Source organism: Alligator mississippiensis, chromosome 4, assembly GCF_030867095.1.
Source record: "Alligator mississippiensis isolate rAllMis1 chromosome 4, rAllMis1, whole genome shotgun sequence".
Taxonomy (NCBI): Eukaryota; Metazoa; Chordata; order Crocodylia; family Alligatoridae; genus Alligator; species Alligator mississippiensis.
The window spans coordinates 223616588-223635751 of record NC_081827.1 but is presented as its reverse complement, the minus strand read 5'-3'; the positions used below and the strand labels follow the sequence as shown (position 1 = coordinate 223635751).

Sequence of the window (19164 nt, the reverse complement as noted above, 5' to 3'; positions counted from 1 at the left end):
TGTTACCCTCATTTAACTGGAGGCACTGAAGCACCAATGGATGAAGCTGCTTAAAAGCACCCAAACAGCCAGTGGCAGAGCCAGAAACACACCACTGGCCTCTTGGTCTGACTTACCTACTTCTCTGCTGCTACCTGCTCTGCAGTTTCTCTTTTGTCCACTGAACTGGTGTCATGGCTTCGAGGAACCTGCTTTTCAACAGCTACCTCCTAGGTCATCCAGTCCCTACTCCCATTAGAAGGCTGTTCCAGAGTCTCACGCCTCTGATTATTAGGAACCTTTTCCTAATTCCGGGTCTAACTGTGTCTCATTTTATGCAGTTATTCTTGTGCCAATATAGTCTTTTAGGTTTAAACAGGTCTTTTCCTTCCTTGGGGTTTATTCCCCCAGTATGTTTGTCAACAGCCATTGGGCCCCCTACTAGCTTGTTTTGCTCTGTCAGGTTGAATGTGCCAAACTCCTTTAGTCCCTTCACCTAAAAAGGCTCCTCATTGATGCTGGAAACTCCGCTCCAAGTCAACAGTGAGTCTCAGTGCAACGATGACTGGGCCCAGATGCAGAGGGGCTGTTTGCTTGCTCCCCCCGCCAGGCCCAGGGGGCAGGCACGGCCCCTATTGCATTTCTGCTGTGTTTTGGTAGGGTTGTCTGGTAGGGGCCAGAGCTCAGCCTTTGCCCAGTCTCCCCACAGGTTAGTCCTGCGGCTCCCACATGGGGGAGCTCCCACCTGCCCATCCCAGCACCTTCTTCACCCCCCCCCCCCAGGTTCCTTGCCTGTCTTTTGGCCCTGGCTCTTTCCAGCACCTCCCTGAGCTCTTCCTCTGCCTCCCCTTCCTCACCAGTCTCCCTCTTTCACCTCAGCACCCAACTTTAGCCCCTCTGCCTGGGGTCCCCCCCGGGTCTCCTCACTGGGGCAGCCGCACTGTCCGCCCGCGGCGAGGGGCTAGGGCGGGCCGAGGCGGGGCCCCCGGCTGCTCAGGGAGAGGGGCAGCGCGGGGCCGTGGTTCCCGCACCCGAGCGGCGGGCCGGGGGCTGCAGAGGCGCCGGCAGTGTCCCCGGGTGGCGCGGGGCGGGGGTGCGCTCGCCGCACGTGGAGCACGGAGCCGGGCCCAGGCGGGAGCTCGGGCGGGCACCCCGCGGAGAAGCGCCCCGTCCGGGCACGGGGGCCGGAGCCGGTGTCCTGGCAGCCGGGGCCGGCGCCTGGACGTGGCCACTCGAGGCCTCGCGGCGCCCCTTGCTGGGGCAGGGGCAGGGGCAGGGGCGGGTGGTCCCGGGCTGGAGGGCGAGCGGGGCGGGGAGCTGCAGCGCTCCGTGGCTGCTGGAAAGGGCCCCATTCCCGCATTGTCTCAACGCACTTGCCAGGCCGGGCTGGGCTCGGGGAGCTCCGGCCCGCGGGGCCGTGTCGAGCCGTCCGGGCCCGCCGTCGGGCTCGGGCTCGGGCTCGGGCTCGGGCTGGGAAGGCCGGGGCGCCGGGCTAGGAGCCGAGCGAGGGGCCGCTGCCTGCGCGGTCTGTGCCCGCGGCCCGAGAGCATCTCGGGGCAGGGGCAGCCCCAGGCCGCGCGGCTCGGCCTTCGCCCTCCGAGCTCCGAGCCCCGCTCGGCCGCGCCGCGCGTGGGGCGCCCGGCTCCGCCGCCGCGGCCCGGGGAGGCACCAGCGGCCGCCGCCTCCCCGGGCGCAGCGCGGACGCGCCCGTTCGCTCCCGCTCGGCCCCAGCCCCGCGCCCCGCTGCCTTCCCGCTCGGAGCCGCGGGCACGACCCGGCGCGGCGCCCGCGAGCAAGGGCAAGCCGCTTTCGGGGACTGCCCCGACGGCAGCCCGGCCCTTCGTGGCTTCGCCCGCGAGGCGCGGCCGAGGGGCTAGGGCTGGGCGCTGGGCCCCGGGGGAGGGGGGAGCTGCTGAGCCCCCGACCCTGCCGCCCGGCCGGCAAAGGCCAGGTGGGCGCAGCCCTCCCCCGCCGCCCGGGTGTGCGGGACGCTGTCCCCGCGGAGCCTGCCCGCCGGGGAGGGCCTGGGCTGCCCCGCTGCTCGGAGCCGGGAGCCGGGAGCCGAGCGCGGATGCCCGCGAGGCCGGATCCGCGCTCGCCCCGCGCCCGCTCTCCCCGCCCCGTCGCTCGCCCTCTCTTGCCTTCGCATCCAACAGTGGAGCAGCTGCCGCCGCTCCCCTGGGCAGGAGCAGGGAGAGCTGCGAGCTTGCCCGTGTGCCCACGTCCCCGGCCTCTGGTCACGGCGGGAGAAGCTGGAAGCGGGCACCTCGCTAGGGTGCCACCGGCGCTGCAAGGAAGACAGGGTGAACCCGACGGCAAAGAACAAACCTGGGACTGTCCGGCTCCCTCCGCACCCGCACCCCCACCAGGGACGGAAGTTTTCTAAATCACCCCGGAGCTTCCACGTCCCTGCAGTTCCCCTGCACGGGGCCAGGCTCTGCTAGTGGCAATCAAAGAGCTAACGCCTTCTGTGTCGATTCGCAATTTCTCCAGTACACAACTTGGGGCCGAACTAATGGTGCATTAAGCTATGAAGCGAGTCCGTGTTTCTCGGGCGGACGCGGACACGCGAGGGGGGCAGATACTGGTGCCCAGCTGCTTTAACCTGGAAGAGTTCCTAATCGGGGCGCTGCACCAGAACTTCTTTAGACCGAGCCCGGGTGCAAGCAAGTCTTACCTAGTTTTCAAACGCTTTCCTAAAGCTAGAACCCAAAGTATGCTCATGCGAACAGGCTCCTTGGTTAAAGTCTAAAAACTGCAAATATTTACAACTAAACGCAGTGTAAATGCGCTTTAAAATGGCCTCGGGAACCAGCGATGTCTATAGAATTGCCACCTTTCTAATTTCCTATCCTAGATGGCACATAGCTTCATTTGGGAAAGTGCTAGGCTTTTGCAAAAAACAAAAAACAAAAAACAAAAAAATAGGTAAGAAGATTTAATGTAACCTCCACGCCATAAAAAGTAGCGTTTGCACAGTGTAGACAGAGACCTGCAAAAAATAAAATCTAGGAAAAGACCAACCTTTTCATCCTAGGCTTTCCGCTTCCTCTTCCTGGGGAGTTTGCAAGTTCAGTTTCCCAAATTACTTAAGGGAAAGAGCCCCATCCATCCTCCTTTCCACTTTTTATTACTATTCTGTCAAAGCCTCTTTCCTTTTTCTGCAACGGATTGTGGTGTTGGTACTTCTCGCTTCGACAGAAAGAAGACGAAATTCTATTCGTTTACATGGTTTTATTGTTGTAAACATTAAAATTGTCTTTCTTAAAGAAAGAGTTATCAGGAAAAAAAATTCAGCGTCTCTAACTGTCATACACCATAGAAAAAAAGGCAGTGACTTGTATAATGTGCCGTACTGGAAATATACAAAGAAAAATACTACAGGATATGGCAATATTAAAAATATTACTCGAACATAAAATAATATATTAACCGACAATTTTAGACATAAAAAACAAAACAAAACCAAACAAAAATTCAAAGTGCTCAGTAATTTCCAGGGAGTTATGTATATTATAAGCACTCTGGAAACAGTCATAAGCTGCTGCATGCAAGATTTGTTTAGCTTTAGACAACAAAATAATCAAGATATAAACTTTTTTTTTAATCAACATCAACAGTACATACAACACTTACAAACAAGGAATGTCGGACGGTGTTTACAAACACTATGTGTCCCTTTGCCAAGGAGCTCGGTTCTGTAATACTTGTGCCCACCTATTTTACAATTGAGAAAATGTTTGAAGCTTAGATAACTACCAATCTTTATAAAATCTAACAGACTACATAGTGTCTGAAATACTATTTATAGAATATAGACATTACTGAAATAGCAAGTGCCTATAACATTGTCATCCTAGAATCATCATGCTTGCTTTCCCTTTGTATGGAGTTAGCTGTTTCTCTTTTTATTTTCCTTTTTTTGCAAACTCATTTATCTTGTTTTTTTTAGAATCGGTTTTAATATTTCTTCATAAATAGGCACAGAATATTTTTTTTAAAAAAGCCAAACTGCATTTGATAAATTTACAAGCCTTTGCCTTCTTAAATTTCATGCCACCCACGCAACATTTACTTTTAGTATATATTACAGCTTTCTTTTACAGCAGAAAACTTCTAGTCTTTAGGAGGGTGAGATGTGTGGGTCACCTTAATACTTTATCATATGAGTCGTAGCTGCGCACCCGGCGTTGCCAGATATGTTGGTCTTTTTACTCAGAAGTCCTTATTAATAAATTCTTTTTAACCGATAATAAAAAGTTTATACCATGGTATTTGTGTAGTCCATGATCTGAATCCATGACGCCCCAGAGCCAAAATGCCCAGTCACGGTCTGCCTGCAGGAGGTTAGCAACAGTGTTTTGTTTGATGGGAATCTGGCACCCAAAGGCGCTGCTTTGTGCACAGGGGAGTTCCCCTTCAGACAGGTGGAGTTTCTTTCAAGTTCAATTTAAGTGCATGGGAAAAGTCTTAAAAAGGTAAAGTGTCCAGAAAAAGTTTGTCGATTATTGCTGGAGGTGGCACCAAATCTTCCAGTTTCAGGTAGAAAATGCGTTGCAGCCCCTGTGTGCAAAGAGTGCGGAGTTCAGGGAGCTTCCCCAAAAGTTTGGACAAATAATTGGGGCGATTCAAGCCCCCGTTATTGAAAGTCACATGGTCTTTGAGACAATTTACAATCTTGTTTTGAAGTTCTTCCACCCTCTTGGGTTCCTTGAGCCCATGCCTCTCTGCAAAAGATAAGGAAGCGGGACGTTACAGGTCTGGCAGCAGGGACGGGGGCAAGTGCAAGCGGTGGTAAGCGGAGGAAGGGAGCTCGGCACTGACCTGTGACCATGGCCAGGGCCGCGATGCAGGAGAAGGCGGAGATGTCGATGTTCATGTTCTGCAGGTTGGAGGAGAACTCCACGATGGAATCGATCCACTCCCCGAAGCCGCGGACACACTGCAGCCTGTGCAGGACCACCCCGTTGCAGAAGATGAGCTTGCCCTCCACCGGGTTGGACCTGCGAGGCGAAGAGCCGGCAACGTGAAAGAAAACCCGGGGAAAGAGAGCAAGCGGCGGTGGGGGGGAAGGAAGAGCCAAGCTAAACAACTCATTACTTGAAGAGCAATAAATGAAGGATTTAAGGGACACCTAATTACCGAGGAGTTAATAAAACGCAGCCCAGCGGACCTTGAAAGGCTGCGATTTCCTGGCGGCCCCGAGGAGCCCCAGCGGAGGCCGGTACCTGTAGGCCAGGCGCAGCACGAAGAGCTCCAGGAAGGCGGACTCGAAGAGCAGGTCTTGGTCCGTCTTGGGGAGCTCGGGGAAGCCGGGGATCTTCTCCGCCCAGCCCCGGATGATCTCCATGGAGCCGGTCAAGAGATCGTAGAACTGCTGGATGTGCTGCGTGTCGTCGCCGCCCATCTGGTAGTCGGGGTTAGCCTGGAACTGGGATTTCATTTTAAAAAGCACTTAATGAGGTTCTCTAAAATATATAACCCGTGAAATTGCCACCCCCGGTTCTAGTAGGGAGCCAGGCTTTTATAACAATTAAACCTCTCTCTGACCAGTGAGGAAATGAGATGTTCCGGGGCAATTAATTCAATTAGGGGGGTGCAAGGAGGTCGCCGCTTTCAATATGTAAATGGGCATCTCCGTGCAGACGCGAGCCGGGGCCGCGCTGCGCTCTCGCCTCTGCCGAGCCGGGGCCAGGCCGGGCTCCTCCGCGCCTCCTGCGGCCCGGCCCGGCCCGGCCCGGCCCGGTCCCTCCTTGCCCCTGCGGGGGAGGGAGCAGCGCGGGCGCGGGGCAGTGCCCCCAGGGTGCGGAGCCCTGGCACCTCCGCGGGGCCGGCTGCGCTGCTGGCAGAGGGGCAGCGAGGTCCGGGTCCGGGTCTGGGTGCGGGCCCGTGCGTGGCGGGTGGGGGCGGGGGCCGCTCTGTCTACACGGGAAGATTGTCTCCAGCTTACCCTGGAATAGTCCAGGCTGGTCATAGCCGGGTTGGAGTCGACATGGGCTCTCACCAGGGCACTGATCAGACTCACCGGGGGCGAGGGGGGAGAGGGCTCCTGGGGGCTCTTCGGCTTGGATGGCAAGCGACCCCTCCGACCTTTTAAGCTGTCTGTACGGACCACTGCAAAGAGACAAGGGATCAGCTTCCCCTGCCCCGCACGCGGCCCGGGCCAGCGCAGCAGCGCGTCGCCCCCTCCCCACCCACCCCGGCGGCGGGCCCCGGAGCCCTTGGGCCGCCCGCGCTGCGGACCTACCTTCCTTGACCATGCCAACCGCAAGGCACTTCTGGAACCGACAGTACTGGCAGCGGTTGCGGCGCCGCTTGTCCACGGGGCAGTTTTTATTTGCCAGACAAACGTATTTCGCGTTTTTCTGGACCGTGCGCTGCGGACAGAGGAAAGCCCAGACCCTGGGTTAGCGGCCGGGAAAGCTTCGCAGCCCCGTTGATCGAGACAAAGTGTCTCCCTGCTTGGGACTGCTTTTCCCCCCTTCTTTCCCCTCTCTCTCACTCTCTCTCTCTCTCTCTCTTTTTCAGGGCATTTAACAGAAGGAAATTGCTCGCGTTAACATTTGAGCTAACCTCGCGGCTCCTGGCTGTGTTTTATATGCCAAGAGAAGGAGAAGGAGACGCTCAGTAAATACAAATCCGTGGGCATTCATATTATTTACATTCCTTGGAGACCTTCTCTATTTAAAATGATAAGATTATTCAATCAGGATGGTGAAATAAAGAGATCACTTAATTTTACCATAGGGAATTCTGTTCCACTTGGTTAGCTTAGACACGGCTCTCTGTCCTAACCAATTTCAATCTGAAGGGGAAGGCAGCTTCCAGCACATGCAAATGCCCCCTGCTCAAGTCCTGCACGCAACTCCTCTCCAAGGACCTGCAGCCACCTGGCACTAGCACCCAGGGCCTGAGCCAGCCCCGGCCCCCTGCACTGGGGCTGGGGGGGAGGGGGGAGCGGCAGGGGAGGGAGCAGCCCCGGCCCTGAGCTCAGGGGGCAGCTGCCCAGGCTTTTGCCAGCCCAGCCCTCGCCCTGCGTGTGCCCCCCAGCCTTCCCAGAGGGAGCTGCAGGCAGGCTGCTGCTGCGGGCACCGCTGCCCCCTCCCCGCTCACCTTGAAGAAGCCTTTGCAGCCCTCGCACGTGCGCACGCCGTAGTGCTGGCAGGCGGCGTTGTCCCCGCACACGGCGCACAGCCCCTCGTTGGACGGCGACCCCCGGGAGGGCGGCGAGGGCACCTGGCTGTCCAGCAGCTGGGACGCGTGGCCGAGCTGCAGGCCGGGGAAGCCCATGGAGGCCTGCTTGCGGATGGGGTTGGGCACCGCGAAGGTCTGCCCGTCCACCACGTGGTGGGCCCCGGCCGGCTCGGGGTTCATGGGCACGTGGAGGGGCCCGTCAAAGCGCATCTGGCAGCTGGAGACGGGGGTGCCGGGGGGGGACTGCTTAAAGGAGAACAAGGAGAGCCGGGACACGGGCGTTTTCCGCTGCTCGATCATGTGGGTGGTGGCCACGTAATTCTGGTGGAAGTTGTGCAGGGAGCCCGGGTCGTCCCACATGGGGCCGTGCTGCACCTGGAAGCCCGGGGTGCTGGGAGTCGGGGGCGACGAGGGCTTGTAGTAAACGGAGCCCGAGTGAGGCATCATCTCCTCGGCCTGAGGGGGAAGGTGGTTGTGCTGCTGGTAGCTGTGCATCTGAATGTCTTCCACCTTAATAGAGGACTGCTGGCCGGACAGGGGCATTTGGTACAAGCAAGGTGGCTTCACGTCGTAGCTTGTGTTGTAGTTGTCCATAAAGGTGCTGAAGCTGGGGAGAGAAGTGGTGGCAGTGATTTCAGTGTTGGTGAGGTCCATGCTAAACTTGACAAACTCTGGAGTTAAGAAATCGGAGCTGTATTCTCCCGACGAGTGGTAACTGTAGCTCTGGGAGGCCGGGCTGGCTCCTTGAGGCGATGACCCATACTGAGCCTGAACACAGGGCATGGCTGGAAACGAAACAGCGTGATATAGACTCAGCCTGGTCAAGTGCGCGCTCCCTCCCTGCCTAACGCGTCGCGCCGCGCCCCCCCGGCGGCGCTCCAAGCAGTGCACAGGACAGCGAGAGGGAGCGGAGCGCGGCACGCACAGCTCGGGGTGCGGGACGGGGCCCCCGGGGGTGTCCCGCCGCCTCCCCTGCCCCTGCCCTCCCCCGGCCCCGGCCCCGGCAAAGCCGCTCGGTGCTCGTCTGCGCAGGGAGCCCAGAGGGCGAGGGGCACCTGCCTGGACCCTGCGGCGCTCGGAGGCTACTTGGCTCTTTGGGAGTAGCTGTGTCTTTTGGATGTGAAAGAAATGAAGCTCACAAACCTTCAGGCGAGTTAGAGGCGTTTTCGAGGGAATTAAAGGCGGACAGTGTCGGAATTCAGTGGAGAACAAAGTTTCCAAGATTTTAGGAAATCAATGAGGACTCCAGCCTGCCCAGTATGTTCTCTGAAACACAGACACAATAGACTTCATGTTCAGACTGGCTAGGGATGGACTCGAAACAACCGTGTTGCTAAACCCCGAGCCTCTCCCACGGCACATCTTGCCTGTTTTGGTCAGACGCCGCACGCGGCCTTTTAATCGAGAAATTCTCTTTTCAATGGTGGAAGGGAAGAGCTAACACGATTTTTTTGTCCTCGTGGCACTTTGACATTTAAGATAGTTCCCTAAAGAGTTCTTTTATGGGGAGAAAACTTACTGAAAGCAGGTTGTTATTTAGGTCTCGGGCAATATAATCATTCTGTTGTGTTATTTCCGTGCGAGAGAGACAGTGGATTTATTCTGAATCGCCCCACACATATCTGAGCGCCGTTACTGAGGTCGGAAAAGGGGGGATCCTTGTCTGCATCCACCCTCCAAGCCCAGACACTGCAGCGAGACTTTGAACGACGGCCCTTTACAAAAAGGACCTACGTGGCTGGAAGCCACATGCATTCACAAGCCGCGAGAAAACTAGACAGGCAAGGATCCCAGATGAGAGGAGCCTGCCCAGAGCCGGAGTGAAACGTTTCCAATGGGTGCACTCGCACAGAGAAATGTAATTCAGATTAATTACAAAGACACAGCACCGCCTCGCTGATTTGTTGCTCTGTTTTCTGAACTTGCACTAGTCGAATTTAAAAAAAAAAAAAAAAGGGGGGGGGGGGTGACTTTTCAGCCCAGCAGAGCGGAGGACTCCTCTAAGCACAAGCGCTAACTTCGCCCCCAGCAATGCCATTTGGTCCGCAGCGGGACACCTCTCGCACGCAGCCGACCCGCACCCCGCGCGCCCCCGCACCGGCCCCGCCGCGCCGCACCCCGCCTCCCCCGCGGCCTCGCTCCTCTGCCAAGTCGCGCCTGGCATCACCGCTGCTGGCCAGGGCACAGCAACTAAGTGGGAGAGAGATCGGCGGGGAATCACCGCCCCGCGGGCGCAGTCTGCGAGGTGAACGGAGCTGGTAGCCCGGGAACACTCCCCCCGGCTATGAACCTGCTGGTCGCACACCCGCTCGGGAGCAATCCGTATTTAGTGGCAGAGCACTAAAGCAGAGCCGCCCGCCCGCCCGAGCCGCCGCCCGAGCCCGGCTGAGCACGGACATGGCAGGGTACAGACGTTCCCAAGCAACGCGCACGCCGAGCAACTTTTCTGCTCCTGTTTAGCCCGGAAAGTTCAGGCCCGGCTGCGCGGCTTCCCCGAGAGGGGCGAAAGTCAGAGCAGCAAGTGAGGGGCAGAGCCCTGCTCCAGGGCCGGCTCCACGCAGCCGGGCTTTGCAGAAGCAGAGCTGAAGGCCGGGCAGTGATGCATTCACTGAATCACGTTTTGGAAACATGGGGAGGAACCCGAATAAGGAAAGCACGGAGAACCCCCCCCCCTCCCGCCCCCCAGCTCCCCGCTATAGCGAAGGGGAAGAGCACCCCACAGGTCTCCCAAATCAGCTGGGAGATGAAAGAGGGGGAATGAAAACCAAATCCAATACTTACTTGTTAGCAATGTCTTTTTCATTCATTCAACTGTTCGCACAACAGTTTCCAAGGGGAGGGTCGGCGGATAAAGCAGCCGCGCCTGGAGCACTTGCTCGTTACTGTCCGCGGGGAAGCGCAGGACCGGCGCGGCGCGGCGCGGTGCGGTGCGAGCAAGCCGGACAGACTGGCCCTTCCCTCCAATGTGCCTTTGTTTATGTGGGCTCCGTATTCCAGAGCCAACATGCACCTAAAGTCTCCAAGCGTCAGTGCACGTCAGTGCTGCCCGCCCAATCAGCCCTTCAAGGGGCTGGATCTCTCCGTACCGTTGGCCAGTTCTTGCTTTGGTAAATTTCCGACGTGACATCACCACGAGTGCAGATTTTAAGGTGGGAACAAGCTACCTTGGTTCACCTTGTTACCACTTTTCCAAAATAGGTGCGATTCCCCCCCCCCCCCGCCCCCACAGGCTCCCTCTGGAGGTGCAGGACTGTAAACAAAGACCACGACACCCCCCTCCCCCTCCGCCCCGGGCCAGCAGGGCCCCGCGCCCAGGGCAGCGCTCCCAAGTTGCGCGCGGCGGCGGGGGGCGAGGGCTGCGCTCGTGTAGACACGGGAGCAAGACCCCCCATTTCTTTGTCCCCCGGGTTTATTCTCTGGAAATGTCCCCCCTCTCCCCCCTCCCCCCCAGCATGGGGCAGTGCGGAGTCCCCGCCCTCTCCCCCGCGCGGGCAGGACACTGGTGGGCGCGGAGCAGGTAGCGGCTCACCTGAGCGCGCCGGGACCTGCAGGTGCCGCCGCACCGGGCTGCTCCGGAGACAGCGCAACAAGTGCTGCGCGGGGGGGCAGGGGCGGGGGCGGCCCCTGCCCCTGCTCGGGCGGGCAGGCGGGCGGGCGGGCTCCGTGGGGCGGGGGGCATGGCGCTCACACGAGACCCCTCGGCCCGCGCCCGTCTCACTAGACGCGAGGGAGGCTGCACCAGGGAGACCCCCCTCCCCCGGGGGCTGCTCCTCCCCTGCGCGCCCCACGTGCCCGCACCGCACCGCACCGCAGCGGGGTGTCCCGGCCCGGCCCGGCCAGGCCCCGCGCGGCTATTTCGGGCCCTCTATAAATAGCCGCGGGGGGCGGGGCGGGGCGCGGGAACCCGCAGCCGCCACCTTAAAGCCGGGCCGGCGGGCTTGGGTTTGGGCCGGGCGCCGCCGGGGGGAGGCGGCTCATGAGCACGAGCGCGGCGCGGCGCGTCAGCCACCGCCCGTGGGCCGGGGCGCACGAAAGGGAAAAAGTGAGAGCGGGGGGCGGGGCGGCGGCGCGTGACGCAAGGGGACGCCGCGATTGACGCAACCCGCCGCCGGCGCCAAAAATAGCAGCGGCGGCGGCGGCAGCAGCGGCCCGAGCCCGGCGCTTGCTCCATTGCGCCGGCGGGAGGGTGCGGGGAAGCCGCGCGTGGGGCCCGGCGGTGGGTGGGCAGGGCCTGCCGGGCTCCCCCATCGGAAACTCCGCGCCGCCCGGGATTATTTTTAGCCGCTCGCGGGTTGCACCGGGTGTCGCGCGCGCGCGGCTCGCTGCCTGCGCCCCCCCCCCCCTTCCCCGGGGCCGCCAGTGCGCGGCCTTGCGCCCCCCGCGCCCCGGCCCGGCCCGGCCCGGCCCGGCTGAAGCAGCGGTGGGGGCCCGCGCGCCCGGGGACGAAGCCGCTGCGGGTCTCTTCGTGCCCCGGAGCCGCCCCTCCCTGCCGTCTCGCGGCAGCTGCGGCCACAGGGGTCACTCGCGACGGGCCTGCGTGAAGCGGTGCCCGGCCGGGCCTCTGGGCTCCGGGCAGGTGCAGTGACCCGTCATGGGGCGGCTTAGGCCCGAAGCCTAATGCCTTCCCATGGAAAGGTTATCTCCAGAAGGGTAGAGTCTAAGAAGTCTAGCTGTACTTAAAAGACAGCACTTACTTGAGTCCGACCTCCTCTTGAGAAATGAAGAGGAAATAAATTATTTGAAAAAAGACTAAGGCAAATCCTTTATAAAACAGGTGGAAGGTTGTGTAGAAAGAAGCGAAGCCAAACTATGGGTGCTCTGAGTCTGTTGGTTTGTAAGAGAAATAGTTGGTGCGTGATCTTGGTGCACCTTTTCTCCTCCTGGCTTCACTGGTAATTTTAGTTATGGTCTTTCTCTCTTTATCCCAAACATTTTTTTCCTAGCTTTTAAAACAAAATATTAATGGGTCAGCTGATAGCTGCAAGAATAAAAAAAACACACCGTATTTCCTTAGCTTTTAAGTTGTGGATATGTGAAATTAAGCAGAAAGTTTACATGATACAAATGATTTGGATAATATTTACTATTGCGTGCAAACAAATGAAGACCAATATAAGGGGGACAGGTATTTAGTTATGTTTTTATTATACTGTCACATATACAAATAAAAATGCAGCTTAGGATTCTGAGGCCTTTCAAGTCAATAGTTTTAAAATAATTTCAAGAAAGCCTTTTATCTCATACATGTGAGAAACATTTTATACATGTCACCTTCTCCTATGCCTACTGATGTTAGTAGCACAACTCTTTCTTCATTCAGTGGGACCCATGACAGGAAGATAATTCTGAAAAAAAGCAAAATTTATGAGCGAAGTTGGAGTGAAATTACATCTTTCATTACGAATATTTTAGAAATCTACTAGACTTCCACACAGCTAAGAGCCAAGAGAGGGAGCTTTCTCTGGAGTTCTCTGCTGCAATGAAATTTATGTGTTACAAAAAAAAAAAAATCACATTAAAAAAATTGATTAGTTTTCTACTAAAACAGTTCAAGAATAAGGCAAGTTAGTATTTTTGCTATGCAAATATGCAGCTCTTCCATCCATTTGCATGCATTATTCTTTTTCACCTTGTTTTTGGTGTATAGAAAACTTTGATTATGATTTTCAGTAGATTACAGTTAATGCAACTCAGCTTAGAAAAAATACATCTATAAGATATGCGTAGAGTCCCAGAATTAATAAAATTGCACAAAAAGTGCTATCACCTTGATAACAATGAGCCATTGTTTTAAAACAGAGGATCCAAAAGATTTTTTTTATACAAAACTTAGATATTTTATATTTTAAACGTGGTTAAAACAGAATTAGGGCCAAAAGCACTGCAAAAATGGAATAGCAGGGCAAAGGGTGATCATTCCCTAATAAGGTTTGCACGTATGCCTAAGTTTTGCCAAAAAATCCATTTGAAAGTATTTCCAATTTAAGAGTTAAAATACTTTTTTAATTGTAAATTACATTTACAATTAAAAACATGAACATGACATCCAAATTATTTGTCCTTATTCAATTAAACATGCTGAAATCAAGAACAATAACAGGTATAAACATAGTATTTGATCTAAGTTTTAAATTGGAGAGCTGTTAAATGTCTCACTAAAGTATCAAAAAAGTTATGGTAACATATCTACAATCAAAGGTAATAATAATTCACATTCAACAACTTTAATGTTGTGTCCTTGAATCTTTCTTAAAACAAAAAGAAGCTAATAACTTTATAATCACTGTATATTCTTTGTATAAAATGTGGATCTAGTTATTCTCACCTGCAATTATGATGATTCAGTCTCACCTATGAATAACCCTAGACTGCTTCAGTAGGACAAGGTACCAGTTCAATGAAAGCCAGGCTGGATCAAAGACCTAAAAGGATACATAGCATAGAATATATACAATTACAATGGCTGGCCCAGGATACAATTTTAAAAGCTACAGAAGTAACTTATAGCAAAAAACCCTTATAATGACAAGTAATACACCTAATTACCATATCCTTAGAATAGATGTAATATAAATTTCATTGCTCACTTAAAAGTTCTAAAGTTAACAGCATAAACTTGAAGTTGAGTAATTAAGTAATCCTTATATAGACACTTATTAAAGTATTTATACATATTATCTTAAATCTACATCTATCATTTTGCCAATTAAAATTAGGACTTTAATTGCAATTAAGTAATTTAATTGCCAATTGAACAGCAAAATTGCTAAGTGACTAATTTTAATGCCTATTTTAATTACCAATCATGACTGGGGAGGGAGCTAATCAAGCAGTATCAGAGTAATGATGTGAAAAAAAATGGAGAACAAACATTCAAGGCTACACGCGTTAAAAAAGAAACCTAAATTAAATAAATGCAAACACAATTTTATAAATGTGGTGAAATGCTGTATTTTGGTATCCAAATACAGGAGCCCAAAGAACACATTTAATTAAAACAAATGTCAATCTTCTTTTAAAGTATTAACTATGAAGTGCACTTTTATATTATATTTACATATTGCCCTCACTAAAAGATAAACTAAAAACTGAATATGAATGTGAAGTTATGTAAGTAATTGTAATTTGACAGGATGAACCATTCTAGGTAAGCAGCAACTTGTCAGTTGAGTAATAAAAATGAATTCTCAAAGTGCAAGATGGGAGGAACTCTGCAATGTTATACACAAAAATGTACTGAACTATTATATTACAGAGTCATTATATCTAGCTTCCTTGTTCGAAAAAGTTTCAGTCATTTATTGCCAAGGCCTTTACATTAAAATGAAATATATAAGTGTTAAATATTTTAAAATATCAGTGTGAAGATAAACAAGTAGCTATGATTGCAATGCAATCAGATGTCACTATAAGAAAACTAATGTATTTAAAATCCACAATATATGGTGTTGGAATTCTTTAACTTCTTTATCCTTTCCTGCCCATACAAAATGTTATACACACATGCATAGATACACTCACACACACATATATGTACATGTATACATCATTGTACAATTGGTGTTCCATTCAACTCTCAATTTAAGAGGTATGTGAATAGGGAACTCTTTTTGGCACTAAGTCTGAATTTTAGAAGGCATATATCTAAACATAATTTAAAACCATTCCCTCTTCAGTTCATTAGAACAACACTGACATATGTTGTGTATGACTGGTTTTGGAAGTCAGCCACTTCATAGGCCTGCAGCCCTTCTTACACTGTCAAGATTTTCCGCTGACTTCAATAGGGAGCTTTCTTTGCTTAGTAAAGACTACAGGGTTAAGTCAAAAAGGTTACCATGGATGTTAACTAGGATTCCACAATGTTCATTCTATACAATTCATAAGCATATAAAAGTAAAATTAGTCTAGAGTAAAAGGACAAAAAATCAGAACTATAGAAGAATACCGCCTATAGAAGAATATGCATTTTTTTTAAAATGAAAATGGGTATAAAAGGTTAATTTGGTTTTTGTTTTTTTGTTGTTTTTTTGGGGGGGGGGGGAGGGGGGGTTTAAAGCTCTGCACCCAGAAGTCATGGATATTAAGTAGGGAGATCATGTAAGAATCAAGTACACTAGAGCTGAGGATTAACTGTAGGATTTATGACAACAATAGTTTTATAAAAAAGACACTGATCCATTCATAACATACTTACACTTGCATGTCTAAATATTAATCCAACATAAACCCTCTTTAAAAAAAACACAAAATCACAGAAAAATACCTTGTTAAAAGGTATGCTGATCAATTTTAAAAGATTAGAACTTTTTTGTTGTTGCAAAGTGTTAGTTTTGAGGTTTACATTATTTGTATCCCTATTGGCAATAGGAATATGCTTGAAGCAATATTTTAATTCACATATAGGCAACTCAGACTTCACTTCCACATGTCTTAATGGAGAGGCCCTTGAGGCAGGGCTTAAATTACACTTTGACTTTTTTGGGGGGGTCTGAAACAAATATTGGGCTGCCCATCATGATGTCCTAACAGAATCAGACACCCTTCCTCCCCCTCCCCCCACCCCCTTTCCAGGTTATGACTCAAATCTTACACAGGTGCTTTTGTTTCTTATGGGAGGGCTCAGTCCCCCTGAGCTCCCTCATAAGTCAAACCCTGCCTTGAGGTACAAGAAAATGGGGCTCAATACTATGTTCCTGACGCCAATGAAAACTGGCTCAGGCCCATTTAACAGAACAAGAGCTTTGTTTTTCTGGTCGGCTACGTGGAGACAAAGGAAAACCTCATACCGTCAGTAGGATTTTGCACGGTATACATATATAATATATTAATTAAACCAGGTGCCTGTTTCTTGTTCAGGGAAGGTCATGTATTTTTCTGTATGTTTTGAGAGCAAAAGGTCATCTTTTAACATATTGAACAGTTTTTAATAACTTGAGGTTCATCTTACAGATGAAGGACATGGGATGTGCACACATACACAATGTGTGAGCATGTGCATATGTGTACACACTATTATTTTTAGAAGTACCAACTACAGGCCAAGGCCCCAGGGCACACCAAGCACAATGAAGAGGCAGTCTCCATCTCCAAAGACCTTACAGTGTGTATTTGTTACTAATATGCAAGCAGAATAACTTCATTTAAGATAAAACTGTGTCACTGACAACCCAACATAAGAAAGAGTGGCAACAGGTCCATGATACTTCTTGGTTTCTGTCCTTGAACAATTATTAATTTTCTTTCCATCTTGAATAACATTTCAGATAAAAAGATAGCAGCACATTACATGTTCAAATTAGTGTCCTTCAAAAATTAATCATCAGGGTGAGTATAGAAATCAAGGGATAAATAGTTTTGAGTTTTACGGGTGCAAAACCTTCCTTTGGGATCTGACCATGCTTCAAAAGGTTAAAATCATAACACTGAAGTAGATTACAAAGCTAGTGAATTTACAAAGTCTCGCTGGGCCCAATCAGATAACCTTTTGAAAGCAATGGGTGACTTTCTACTGACTTGTAATAGAGCCCCAATAAATGCACAAGTTATTGCACATTCAAGACATATTGAACAATCATTGGGCAAAATCAACCAATAATGCATACATACATACCTGTTTCCTTAAGAACAGTTAGTTTTCTGCACATTCACATTTCTGTAAATGTGTGTGTGTGTGGGGGGGAATTAATAGGACTTCTTATGTCAAAAAGTCTTAGTTCATAAAAAAACAACTGAACTTATGGTTGAAAATATAAAACATGTTGGAAACTGCTAAAAGGCAATTAATTTTACCCCCAATTATTTTTCTGAAGTAGTCTAAAGCTTAGTCTTTATATGCTGCTCCCCCCTGTCCCCATTCCTAGTCCCTAAAAGAAATATGCAGTGCAGATCAAGATAGTTTTGCTCAAAATCAGAATATTTCACACTGGCGTTGGGACTTCTTGTAGCTACAGTCACTTGCTGTAGTGAGGACAGCGGAGCCTGCACCGTCCCTTGTCATTCGGAGAGAGCAGGCCGGGTCACGCCTCAGCGTCGGGCAGATGTGACAGCTGTCAGGATCCTATAAATGCAAAGAGATGTTTATCCTAGCTGAAGCCTAGCCCCGTTTGGTCACACGCTCACTGGATTAAAAACAAAACAACAAAACCCGGTGAGATCCATTTCCCATCTTATTGTTACATAGCATCAGGTCAAGGCATATAAATCGTAGCAGGCGATTCATCTTCCTGTTCCGAGAGTCATTACATTTTCCCCCGGAATATATGTGATTGATATTCTCGGAGGTGAGGGGCTAAACGGCCCAGATGGCAACGTGTTGCATCCCATATGCTATCTGCCCATCCGTGCTTAAGCTGCCATTAGCAACATCTGCACCCAGCGGAAATCCAGCTGCGCGGGGAAGGACTGGCGGAGCTGGGTTGGTCGGCAAAGAAAAACCCCCTCGCTTAGCGCCCCCGCGGGAGCCGGCCGGGCCGGGCCGGGCCGGGGCAGGTCAGCCCCGCCCGCCGCCCGCCCGCGGGGACTCAGTGCAGCACATGTGTTCCGCTTTCACTCTTAAATGGCAATGGAGGGAGGAGAGGAGGCGGCTCTTCTCCGCCTTACCTGCTGCAGCGCCCGGGCTCAACTCCCTGCACCGCTCCGCTCGGCTCCGCTGGGCTCCGCGCGGGCCGGGCCGGGCCGGGCCGGGGGCCGGGGGCCGGGCCTGCCGCCGCCGCCGCTCCACACAGCCCCATTGTGGCCGCCGCCGCCGGGCGCGGGCAGCCAAGAGCGTCAGCTGCGCCGTCAGCGCGGCCCGGCTCCGTGACGCGCGCCCGGGGGGGACTTTCCACTGACGCCGCCGCGGGGAGAGGAGCCCGCGCCCCCCGCCCCGGGGTCCTCCGCCTGCAGCCGGGACCCGAGGGGAAACTGAGGCACGGGGCGAGTCGCGCTGGCGCTAGCAGGGGCGGTGAAGTGCCTGGCTGCGGGGGCACGGCAGTGTCAGGGGCGCTTGCTGCTCAGCACAAGCCCGGAAACCCCATGTGTGGGTGCGCCCCCCGCGGGGATGCTTTGCAGGAGCGAAGAAGCACGGAGCAGAGGCTGCGGCCCGGCCGGGGGACGAGGTGCCACTGTCCCTTCTCGGAAAGTCTCGACAGAGGCAGGCCTGGCAGCAAACCCCCTACCTTTCCGCTTGGCAGGTGCACATCTGTGTTTTCCTCCCTTGGCGCCGGACTGTCGGCTTTGGCAACGTGCCTTTTTGCCGCAGACTGGTGTTTGGCACCTTACACCTGTTGTGCAAGTCACTGTAGCTAGGAAAACTTTCCCATCCCTCCATCTCCAAAGAGCAAATAAGTCAGAGCCTTCATGTCTTTCTTTTCCTTTCCACCTCTCGCCAAGAAAGGCCATACCTGGAGCTTCCAGTGTAAAGGATTTGCTTTCCCAGTATGTTTTCCTCCAGCAGCTGGCCCCTCAGGTCTGAGGGAGACAACCTGCTGCTGCCCTGAGGGAGTCGTACTACAGTTTTCTGTGAAAGGTTACAGCGCCTTGCCTTTTAGCTAGCATTTTTGCAATGGCTTTGTTTCTAGCTTTCCTTTTACTTAATTGGACAAGTAGACATGTTTCCATAATTATGGAATATAGGTACAGGTTTCCCTCACTTCATGAGGGCTCTGCATGTGCAAATTCACTCTTATGCAATGGCCTCTTTTATACTAAAAATTCATTATAGGCAAGGTAAATTCATTCTTATGTGATCGGTGGGGTGGAAGCCTGCAGTCAGCTGCCTTGTGCAGCACATTGTGGGCATAGGCAACTGGTAGGGGATGCATGGGGGTGCATGTGCCCCCCCCAATGGGGATGGGCCCCCCCCAACGGCTGACACTGATGCTGTTGGTAGGGCTGGTGCACCCCCTGACAGGGTTGGTGGCTTCTGCAGGTGCCCCCCAGATTCAGGATGCACCAGTCACTCATGATTATGGGAGTGACATGCACCAAAATATAGTCTCCTGTGTGGAT

General features: G+C 52.6%; 1 protein-coding gene and 1 long non-coding RNA gene across 5 annotated transcripts; both read right to left on the bottom strand.

Annotated features, from left to right (window-relative positions):
• Window positions 1-3562: 3562 nt before the first annotated feature.
• On the bottom strand, window positions 3563-10379 carry NR4A2 (nuclear receptor subfamily 4 group A member 2). 4 transcript variants are annotated; one of them, XM_019480610.2, is made up of 8 exons: window positions 9955-10379; window positions 8317-8439; window positions 7093-7958; window positions 6227-6356; window positions 5930-6093; window positions 5208-5410; window positions 4804-4982; window positions 3563-4706 (listed from the first exon to the last, which is right to left on the bottom strand). In XM_019480610.2, exons 3-8 carry the CDS (start codon window positions 7954-7956, stop codon window positions 4450-4452), a joined length of 1797 nt encoding a protein of 598 aa, XP_019336155.1. In that variant the 5' UTR covers window positions 7957-7958; window positions 8317-8439; window positions 9955-10379; the 3' UTR covers window positions 3563-4449. The 4 variants fall into 4 exon arrangements, with proteins under 4 accessions (XP_019336155.1, XP_006266964.1, XP_019336156.1 ...); XM_006266902.4 differs by lacking the exon at window positions 8317-8439; XM_019480611.2 differs by lacking the exon at window positions 8317-8439 and having other exon boundaries at window positions 6005-6093.
• A 1920-nt stretch (window positions 10380-12299) lies between these two features.
• On the bottom strand, window positions 12300-17959 carry LOC102562409 (uncharacterized). Its single transcript, XR_001372330.3, has 4 exons — window positions 17776-17959; window positions 16787-17233; window positions 13499-13595; window positions 12300-12518 (listed from the first exon to the last, which is right to left on the bottom strand). It is a non-coding gene; the product is annotated as an uncharacterized LOC102562409 (long non-coding RNA).
• Window positions 17960-19164: the final 1205 nt, after the last annotated feature.

Coding starts and splice junctions, on each gene's coding strand:
- NR4A2 (XM_006266902.4), bottom strand. CDS start 9,976: ATGAAAAAGACATTGCTAACAA. Junction 6,357..7,092: donor GCTGCAAAGGCTTCTTCAAG/GTGAGCGGGGAG, acceptor CTCTGTCCGCAG/CGCACGGTCCAGAAAAACGC. Junction 6,094..6,226: donor GGTTGGCATGGTCAAGGAAG/GTAGGTCCGCAG, acceptor GTCTCTTTGCAG/TGGTCCGTACAGACAGCTTA.